General features: G+C 44.9%; 1 protein-coding gene across 1 annotated transcript in view; it reads right to left on the bottom strand.

The window, feature by feature from the left end:
• Nucleotides 1-10,032, bottom strand: part of UNC80 (unc-80 homolog (C. elegans)) — a gene marked incomplete at its 3' end in the record, with an annotated part of 85,206 nt that extends 75,174 nt beyond the window's left edge. The window contains exons 1-5 of the mRNA XM_010144021.1: nucleotides 9,991-10,032; nucleotides 8,862-8,985; nucleotides 6,990-7,063; nucleotides 6,401-6,540; nucleotides 1,411-1,672 (exon numbers count right to left, since the gene is read on the bottom strand). Of these exons, the coding sequence (XP_010142323.1) occupies nucleotides 1,411-1,672; nucleotides 6,401-6,540; nucleotides 6,990-7,063; nucleotides 8,862-8,985; nucleotides 9,991-10,032 (642 nt within the window). The remainder of the gene's footprint in view (nucleotides 1-1,410; nucleotides 1,673-6,400; nucleotides 6,541-6,989; nucleotides 7,064-8,861; nucleotides 8,986-9,990) is intronic.
• Nucleotides 10,033-10,692: the final 660 nt, after the last annotated feature.

Here is a 10,692-nt window from a genome sequence, read left to right as displayed (position 1 = left end):
AGGGGCGGTATACGCATGTAAAGATTGACCCACATGAACAGCAGTGTCTTCCGATTCTCCCTCCAGGAGATGATGTTGAGGAGGATTTTCTGCACGTGTACCGCAATCCTATAAAATCCTCATGCAAAGGTAGATTAAGGCGGAATGGTAATTCATATCACCTGGCCTTTACAGAGATGTGACATGCTTTTACAGGGATGAAACAGACAACATTTTATAGAAATCACACTACAATATAATACAGTTTAAACAATACTGCTCCTGCTGACCCTTTAAAACCACAAGTGACCACTGGCCCTCATAAAAATATCAAGTAGGCTATAAAATCCTGAGATTTAAAAATAGCAGCACAAATATTTGTGTTGTTTATGCTTGTATTCTGGCTTGTGAGCATCTGGACTGTATAGGAGTAAAAACATTTCATCTTTCTTCCTAATAAAATGACAGATCAAAAACCTTCAGATCTTTACAGTACCAAAAGAAAGGATTTAAAAAAAAACTATAAAAATTCAGAGAGTTCTGACTCCAAAAAGACATTTGATAGAAACATTAACAGCAGATAGAGCCATTTACTTGAGGTATGTCAGAGAGTTGGCTTGCAAAAATAGAATCTGAATTAAATTTTCTTAGGCAGTTCCATCAGCTCAGTACATCAGAATTTGCTGTTAAAAGCCCACATGACAGGAAGAGTGCACAACCTAAAAGTAGCACAAATCAACAAGGAGATTAACTGAAACGGTAGCAGCATCCCCTTTTTATCCCTGGAACAGGAGTGAGCTACCCAAAATAAAACATAAAGATCTTTACTGCGCCAAGGTCAGGAGCATCTTTTCCAGCAAAAGAGGGAGCAAGTCGTGACACCCATTAGGAAGGTTTGTCCACGAGGTTTTGTTGGAGAATATGAAAGATATGCAATAGGAATAGCAGCAGGAGAAGAGGTAACAACCTGGAGGGCTTTTGCTCACTGCCACTGTTTGCAGAGCCTGCTGCAGTACCTCAGCCTGGAGTGTGCAGTACTGCAGCAAGTGCAGCGCCTTGGCTCTGCTGTCAGGGCTACATCAGAAAAGCCCCGTGAGCCCTGGGCATTGCACGGCAATGCGAAGGCAGTCTGATTTCTTCTGACAACTACACTAGTATATTCTCACATTAAACACTAGTGCTATCGCAGTTCATCCTGCATTAATTGCTCCATTCATTGTTACGCTTTAGCAGTCACCAGCTCTGTCTCTGCATCAGATTCTGCCTCCAAACCCTCATCGTTCTCAGGGTCTCTTTCTGAACCGATGCACGTAGCTGACCTCCGGGCAGCTTAACCCACACCAAAAGCTGTGCTTTTCCCTAGCTGCCCAGCCATCTCTTCCCAGCATCACCACAACAGTTGCTGTTTTCTCACTGATGGCAGCTGCTTACCTGAGTTTTGTGGGTGTTCACCAGAGAGGGGGCAGCAGCCACCATGGAGCTGCTGCGAGGTCTTGGTAAAGGGGTGATCTCTGGCTCAGGTGGTTTCTCCGGCTTTTCCTGTAGCATATGCCTCAGCCTCTGCAGGTAGTACATTAGTGACCACTGCGTGCCCTCCTCGGACCAATGTGGCTGCAGCAGGCAGCGCAGCACAGCCACATCGAAGTATGTGGCATAGCGAGACTTCTGGCATGGTGGGATCACCAAGGACACCCTGTTCCAAAAAGAAGGAGTAGAAATGTTAGTCCTAGGCTCCTTAGCCTTTCTTAGATACTCAGCTCTCTGAACAAAGAGCCACTCAACAATGATCCATCAGGTTAGTACGTTCAGGTGTTCTTAAGAGGCCACTCCTGGTATCACGAAGTTTTCTCTGATAGCTGGAAGCCAGTACTGTCCTAGCATCCCTGCTGGTCCACTCCAAAAGACCCAAAAGCTCTACCAAGAGGCCTAAAATACAGCCACTCCTGACGACCTGTAAGCCATTCTCATTCTCCTGCCAGCTGCAGAACTCACCAGGTTGAGCAGGCAACTGTGCCTGCTTGAGCTTGCAGGGACATTTGACACTGACCCTTTGGGACTGAGGCCGTGACTGAGGAAAGCATTCCCGAAGACACGAAAGTGGGTATTTAGCTTTCAGCTCCCCAGAGGTCTCAAGTACATGCTTTGTTAAGCGTTTTCTTGGATAAGGTTGCTGTCTTAAACCGCAGTCTGAAGATAAGCCTCCAGCACCTGCACTAACTGAAAAATTTGTTCAGCTGGAAACAGACAACCCTTGAGCATCTGCTCTTCGGAAAGGAGCAATATCTACTTAGCAATGTTTACATTTGTACACACCAGGCCTCACTTAAGCAGCAGCAGACAGGGCAGCTGAGTTAATTAACCCTTTAAGCCAACTGAATTGATTCTTATTCAAGTAGGAGTTACTGTTATGGACACTCTCAGCCAAGGTGTGCAAAGGACCATTTTTAGCCTTCATTATCATTTTCTTGCCTTTCAGGTGGTGTCATCTCCTGAGAGGTTTTAGTACGGGATTTCTGACGTATTATAAAAGTTAGGGCATGCAAAGTGAAATGTCTGTAGTAAGCCTCGGAAATGAGACTCAAGAGATTTCAGATTTCAAAGTGATCGTATTTGTTTTCAGAGCCAATCTTATTGCAATAAAATGCCCCAACTCTTTTGTTATTTATTTTTCACATCACTTCTCTCCCAGCAGAGTACAACTGTCCTGATCTGCCCTCTGTATAGCCACTAGCTGATAGGAGACAATCTGTCAGAAAAGGAGCAGTGAAAGAGAGCCAGAGGAATGAGAACAGCAAAAGCAGCAGTGAAAAGCTCGGGAGGGCAGGAACTCTGCAGATCTGTCTACTTTTTTTTGCCTGCTGCATGACACGGTTTGTTTCCACTCGGTTTGTGAGAAACACGTCTGTGAACTGCGTACTTCTGTGATTTTTGGATTCTATAAAAATCAACAGCACTTCCATGAACTGTATTCTCAGGCCTTTAGGAACCTTCAAAAGAACATCAGTTTGGTTTTTCGTTTTGTTTTTTAAACTCATTTATACTATGAAGTCTGCTAAACAACATGCAAACAGCATTGGCAGGACACCTCCATCTCCAGCTGGGTACCACCACACTCTCAACAGAGCCGTCCAAGGCCACAGTCCAGCAGAGCACTACAGAACAAGCAGCAGTTCTGACCAGTGCAACCTCTGAGCGCTCAAAGTGCTTTGCTGGATCGCTGCCCTGTGCATCCAAGGCAGAGACAGGACTGCAAAGGAGAAAGAAGTGTGCAGTGAACACTGACACCACTTGGAATCATGTGAATGCTGCTCCATATCACACACTTAGAACCGGGGAGGGGAGGCTGATGGCAAGACTGAGCTCGGAGCAGTGCGTGCATCTAGAACTCAAACCTGCAGAAGCTGGTTTGCTGCCAGCCCCACGGGCCAATGTTGAAGGTACTTGGCAACTGCAGACCAGCCCGTATGTGTCAGCATATGTCACTATATGCCATCCACAGATTCAAAGCTTCTCCCTTAGTGCTGTATTCACGGTAAAAATGTTGATAACTTTAAAATGAGCTGTTAGAAAAACCTGAAAAACTGAATTAGGAAGGAGAAAACACTGATAAGTGGAAGTACACTATAAAGTTTTCCCCCTAAACCCGATGTGAAGGCTGTTTTTGTCACAGTCAAGATTGTGTCACGCTGATGCAGCCTGTGAAAAAACGTAAGGATAGCTGGGATACTCAAAGCATCCCATCGAGGAAGTAAAGCCCATCACCTCAGCAGCAACTGTAAAGGATGATGCACTGCTCCCTAGTTGCTTTGCAGCACCCAGATCAGTACCTGAGTCTGAACAGTCTGTCACACTCCCCTGTATGCGGCACAGGCGAACCTGAGGCACACCACAGCCTGGAACAAGGCATGTTCTCCTTATGAAATATTTGTCACTAAAGTCCTTCCTGCAAAGTCTATTTCCCAGGCAGTGTGTTCAACACTGCGGCTGGACAAAGGGTTGCGGCTTTATTTGCTTCAGCGTTAAACCGTGTCATCTGTAAATGGAGAATTTCACCGAGTGGAGCAGGGATAATTAGACAGGAACAAGCCATTTGCTCAAGAAGTGTCTGAGGAACCAGAAATTAAACCTGCACTTCATTTAGAAGGAAATCAAGTGTTCATATAATGAGCTCCTGGTTGCCTGTGACTGCAGGGAGAGTGGAAAGGCAGCCTTCCTTCAACCCCGGCCCAAGGACAAAGGAATACTGCGGCTGTTGGTAAGCAGAGTAAACAACATTTGTTCCCCAGTTGTCTGTTGCTTGGCAACCAAACCTCCCTGTTCAGTCTTAACTGATCAATGAGTCCTGCAAATGAGGAGGCATAATGATGCTCTCTTCAAAGCCTGTCTGAAGCTTCATCCCCATAGCAACCACCAGACCCAGCCTGACAAATTGATCACCTGATTCTGTCTTCTGAAAAGGCTGCTTATTTTTTTACGGCTGTGCACTCTCTGAGCAGTAGTGTTCACACACAGAAAGGCAGTTCTGTCTCCAACTTCAGTTTTACTGGCTCCCGTAAATACGAATTAAAGACCAAGATCTGACAGCAGGCTTGACACAAAATCCCAAGGGAAGCCGCCTGATGGGATCAGAGCCTTAGAGAACAGCTTTGACCTTGCCAATGGTGAAAGGGTGCACCCCTTTTTGAGCAATCAGAGCCGTTCCCCGATTACACCCAGAAACACACTCTGTCCCATACATCATCTATCACTGTAATAAAGCAATTTCTTGAAACACTGCAGTGTCTTGGATATGACATTTCCCAAAAGAGATAAGCAACGGGACCAAAATTTTCAGGAGGAGTTTAAGTGACAGTCCTAAATCCATAGAGACCTAAAAATACAGCTAGTCTTCCCTCCCTCTCCACCCCCCGAAAACACGCATCAGCTTCATTTACTTCATGACACTAACGAGTGTCCAGCACTCAGTAAAAATCTGGTTCTACCTCTACCTGTCCAAATTTAGATTAGAAGACCTTAATCTATCAGTGGCACGCTGGAAGACCATGGCCTGAGCTCCGCAGGGCAAGCTGGGAGGATGTTTGCGTGGCTGCGCTTGTTTGTTAGTCTGCTCCCTTGGGCCAGGAGTTTAAAGCAAGCTAAGCAGCAGGCTGCAGAGAAGGATCATTCCTTCTCTGCAAGGCAGTGGAGAGAGGCTTGCAGAAATCCTTTGCTAAAGGGAAAGAAAATTTCATTAGAAGGAAAACAGAAAGGATACCAGTTGCCTGAGGCTGATTCCAGCTAAGGAGGGTTGAACCTGCAGGTTATTTGTTAGTGCCTTTAATTATAAGAAACCAACGTATTAGAAAAGACCAAAGAAACTGTCCCAACAGGCCAGCTAGAAATTTCTCCAGTGACAGTGGCATTGAATATCAAGTGTCTCCACCTTGTTTATCACCCAAAGCCAAGATATGTTAAGAGTTTGAGATGAACACCCAGCACCCTTGGCATGCATGGACAACAGCAGATTCAAGAGAAAGGACTTGACAGAATCACAGAATGGTGGGGGTTGGAAGAGACTTCTGGAGATCTAGTCCAACCCTCCTGGTAGAGAAGGTTCACCTACAGCAGAGGTTGCACAGGCTCACATCCACGTAGGTTTTGAGTATCTCCAGAGAAGGAGACTCCTCAGTCTCTCTGGGCAGCTTGTTCCAGTGCTCTGCCACCCTCAAAGTAAAGATGTTTCTCCTCATGTTTAAATGAAATTTCCTGTGTTCCAGTCTGTGTCTGTTGACCCTCATTGTGGCACTGGGCATCACTAAGAAAAGTCTGGCCCCACCCTCCCGACACCCACCCTTTCGATATTGATAAGCCGAGAAGGAGACTCCACAACCTCTCTGGGCAGCCTGTGCCAGTGCTCTGCCACCCTCAGAGTAAGGAAGTTTCTCCTCATGTTCAGATGGAACTTCCTGTGTTCCAGTTCATGTCTGTTGCCTCTTGTGCCGTCACTGGGCACCACTGAGAAGAGTTTGGCCCCATCCTCTTGACACCCACCCTTCAGATATTGATTAGCTTTGATAAGATCCCCTCTCAGACTTCTCTTCTCCAGGCTAAACAGGCCCAGGTCTCTCAGCCTTTCCTTATAAGAGAGAAGTTCCAGACCCCTCGTCATCTTCGTAGCCCTTCACTGGACTCCCTCCAGTAGTTCTGTGTTTCTCTTGGACTGGGGAGCCCAGAACTGGCCACAGCACTCCAGATGCAGCTTCACCAGGGCAGAGTAGAGGGGGAGGAGAAGCTCCCTCAATCTGCTGGTCATACTGCTTTTAATGCACCCCAGGATACTATCGGCCACAAGGGCCGCTGCTGGCTCATGGTCAACCGTGTTCACCTTCTGTGACCTCCACTGAGTCACACCAGCCTAACTCTCTGCTGAAGGGGCTTGTACCTGGGATGTGCAGTACCTCTCTCCTGAGAGGTTTGAGAGGATACGCTTCCATCCAAGGAGTTTCCACGATGACAAGCTGAAACAGTCACCTTTGGAGGTACAGAATCTGGCTGCGTTGTCTCACAGACCACCTGTAGTCCCTTTGGAGAGTTTTAATAAAAGGAAAGAGATATATAAACATATTTATCTCTCCCACATTAGTTTTCTTACTGCAATTTGTGCTTAGATATCACCATGACTTATACCATAGTACCACTACTTATTATTACTTATATACGGATAAACCGAGCAAGCCTGGGGCTTCTGAGTACTAGGCACTGTACAGGCCAAGGGCAAGTCAGGGCTCTTGCCCAAGAAAACACATAAGGTCAGGCCTCCATCACGTAAGGCCAAGGAGATCCTGACAGATATCTCGATACCCTTTGATTCCACTGTGACAAGGTCAGAAGCCTTCAGAAGAACTGTGAAGAACTGGAATTTCTGGGGAAGTAATACGTAGGGTGGTAACTGCAAGTGCTGTTTCAATATCAATTTCCCCCCTCCCTCAGCTCCTTATTCAAGCTTGACTTAAATTTAGCCTAGAACTTACCTCGGTATGTCCACTGTCCAGATTAGGGGATTCACAAGTCCCACTCTGATTGTTGGTGGGAGAACTTCTCTTAGCTGAGAAAAGAAGTCAAAAGAGGACAATCACCTCTAATATTAAAATGTACCATGGAAAGGATAAGCCAGAAAACAAACCCACAGTAGCATCTCTCCGCTGCAGACTTTCCAGGCATTAACCACAGTCACAAAAAGAAAAAAGGGCAGTTTCAATTTTTGCACAGTTCTTTCATTTGTGTTGTCAACATCATCTACTGAAAATCTCTATTCTTTTAAAAATAAATCGGAATACAAATTTTATCCTAAATCAGTTTGGCATCAAACTGTGTTTTCCTGCGCATACTAGCGCCTTTTACTTTGCAGCAATTCCTCCTCCCTCTTTCACGCACATTCAGCTCCCTTTCTAGGTGACATTGCTCAGAAGGTATTGTGATTTCTGGCGTGACAAATGCCTTCACAGGAAACACAGATGTCATGCAGAAAATTGATCAGTGATACTGTACAAGAACAAGGGCATCACAAAGACCAGGATGACAATCCTTGAAATCCTGTCATATCACAAAGCTATTCGTATGTTACTTAGTATCAGACTGACTCCAAACAAAACACTGCAAAGCTTCTTCAACTCAATTTTTTAATTTGTTTTTTGAAGGAGAATGTAATTAAATTTAACTTTTTTTGTCCCAATTTGAGACAACAATGCTAAGATAGCAGAATCTTTCTTGATATAAAGAACTTCATTCCAACTTCTATTTCTGTTCTGCTGAAAATGTTTTCGAAACATAACAGGGTACTTTCATTTCAGACTTTACTCCTGAAGTTATTCTTTAGGGATTTTTTGACCTCACTCCAGAGCTATGGAAAAAATTCCAACGATCAAAGAAAACTTAGGACTAATTCCCTTTGTTATTCCAGGGCTGAAATCCTACTTTTTAATTCCAGAAGGTCATCAGAGGGAGGAAGAGCTAGATGTCAAAAATGGTTTTATATCATTTGAAAGACTGTGCCAATTCTGGACGGTCCCAGAGGACTACAAAGCCTTCAGAACAAAATATGCCATCCAAAATGACCTGTCATTGGAAAAACCCGATTTAGCAATCCACATTTTTGCTGCAGTGAAAAACACAGGTCTGTGCTTTTGAGAACAAGGAAGCAATGCTACAACGATATATCCAGCACACTTTCAATTCACTATCTTGTAGGAATCACAACACTACTGCCTAAAAAAATAAAGGTTAAAAAGATTTTTTTTTAGAACTAGGCCAGACAAAGGCTCGGAAGCCTAAGCACCCAACTCCAGTCTCATTATGCCTCAAGCACAAAGGAGGAGCAATGCCTTCCAGCGTGGAAAAGCAAATTCACGACCTAAGCCTTCTTTGGAGCATCTTGAAATTAGTTGGTGTAGTTTCTTAACATCGTGAAATTCAAATTTTAGAGATAGGAGGAGAACCTACGCTGCCAACTGTGTGCTCTTTACTGCTGATTTTTGTGCAGCGCCGGTCTGGAAAAGCCTTCCCCACCCATGCCAGTCTGCTGCTACATACTGCCTTTGCCTTTCTGAGCACCTAAGGAACACATGGTGAAACAGAGATATGAGGCTGACAGGAAATGATAACTGCTGAGGAGTTTCTCATTTCCTATTTTTGATTTCTCTCTCACATCCTATTTAATTATTAGGCAAATGTTGGTGGACTCTGAAGTGAAGTAATCTTAAATTTCTCTCAAAGATTTGACTAGTTGCTGCAGGATTAACAAACCCCTTCAAATACGATGGCTACAGAACGCAAGGCAGCATCAGGCAGACAAAGGAAAGGTTTCCGGCTCTCAGGAGCCCCAGCACCACAGCAAAGTTACAGACCTGTAACGATGTTCCTGATGGGTTTTACAAGGGCATTGAAGGCAGAAACTTCAGGCTGCCTGTGTTCCCACATAGGCTGCCAAATAACAAGGCCACTAGCCAACCGAAATGTCAGGTCAGACTCCTAGAAAGACAAACAGAGGCTGCATCACGTAAACTCCCAGAAAAGCATGTTGTTTCCAGTCTAAAACGATTGCCATTTCTCTGATGCACAGATCTTGCAAGAACTGAGTGATACCACATGCAGTCCTGTGGCCAGTATATGCTGACTCAAGAGCCACGACACCACTCAGCAGCCATTAACACACTTCCAGTATGGCTGTTCCGGTTATTATTATCAGCACTGTTAGTAGCCAAGCTATGCCGATGCAGAGACACCGGTACTACTTACCCTTGCACCATCACTGCTTTACGTAAGCAAGTAGCTGAAATCACGTACATTAGCACACAAGTAAATCTTAGCAGGATCGAGGTGCAGGCGCGCGCTTCCTTGACCTGACGGATCTGACCAGGGTCAGATCTGCATTAGCTGACACTGACGTTGGTGTAGCCTGTCTATCCCCGTAAGGCAAACAAAAATGGTGATAGTGGTTTTGGCAGCATAGTTACAGCTGCACCATCATCTCCTGTTGACATAGCTCCACACATCTCAGAGGCTGAAATCGATGATGCAGACAGAGCTACTCTTCATTAGTGCTGTGTCATCATAATGAGCTCGTGGGCCATGTTATAAACGGAGCTTGTTTTTAATTAGCGTTTTTCCTAAGAAGCACCTTGCAAGGCTTTTGGAAGGGGTAGCACTAACACATGTTGCACTTTTACTTTGCCCTGCTAGCTTTTGGTGACACACCAACACTTTTATGTGTAGCTGTGAAGTTACAGGATTACATGCATCCCCCGCACCCCCCAAAGAGCCTCATTTAAAAACACATCGCCAACAACCAAATCCTCTCAGAAAGTTCAGAATTCCATCCTTCAGGTCTGCCTGTGCAGAAGGGTATCATCTTGCTTGAGCACACGCATTGCTTTGGTTATCTGACCAGATAGCACTCTTCCCTGAGATCTCTACCTCTGTGAGACATGGAGGGGACAACGCTGACTGAGTGAGCCAGTTACATGCCTCATTTACCTCACCTTTCTTGCGCTTTGCTTTGATGACAGAAACACGCATGTTTTCACGGGCTTTTCAACGTTCATCACTACGGTACCTCCGAGATCTCAGAGATACTCAAGGGAAACTTGAGGTATTGTTATTAAGACCATCTTGTAAATGAGAAACTGCATCCCAGAAAGATCAATATATAAAAAAAAAAATGGGAAACTAATCTCTAATAGCCAAGGTCTACCTCCAGTTTCGTTTCATGTATTCAAATTGCAGCCCACATTTGTGTGTGTAGCACCGGGAGGAAGTCAGCATTTCTTCCTGCCATGTCCCACTAGCTTACAGAGAAAATGTGAAACTAGTAAACAAGTATGATAAATTAGGGCTAAATAAGTAGAGCAATACTTCACAGGAACTCAGTAGCAGAAGTAGGGAATGAATCCAGCTCTCCAGACCTTCTTTCACCCACTTTAACCAAAAGACTATTCTTTCTCTCCTGTACTTTCTTATTTTCTTCAACTGAGCAGTACACAGGGCAGGATTAGACTAGGTAACAGCCAACAGCCTGCACTATTTCATCGTATTCTACGCACCTTTCCTAAGCATCTACTCTCCAGAGTCAGCTTCTGCTCTAAGGCTGTGATGGGTTGGCAGAAAATCTCCTTTTTAGGAGAATTTGCTTTAACCAGCCAACTGTATCCCTTGCCATGTGATGTCAGCTGCATCTCC

The sequence above is a fragment of the Buceros rhinoceros genome, unplaced genomic scaffold (assembly GCF_000710305.1).
Source record: "Buceros rhinoceros silvestris isolate BGI_N320 unplaced genomic scaffold, ASM71030v1 scaffold6749, whole genome shotgun sequence".
In the NCBI taxonomy this organism is placed as follows: Eukaryota; Metazoa; Chordata; class Aves; order Bucerotiformes; family Bucerotidae; genus Buceros; species Buceros rhinoceros.
This window is presented reverse-complemented; position numbering and strand designations above follow the sequence as displayed.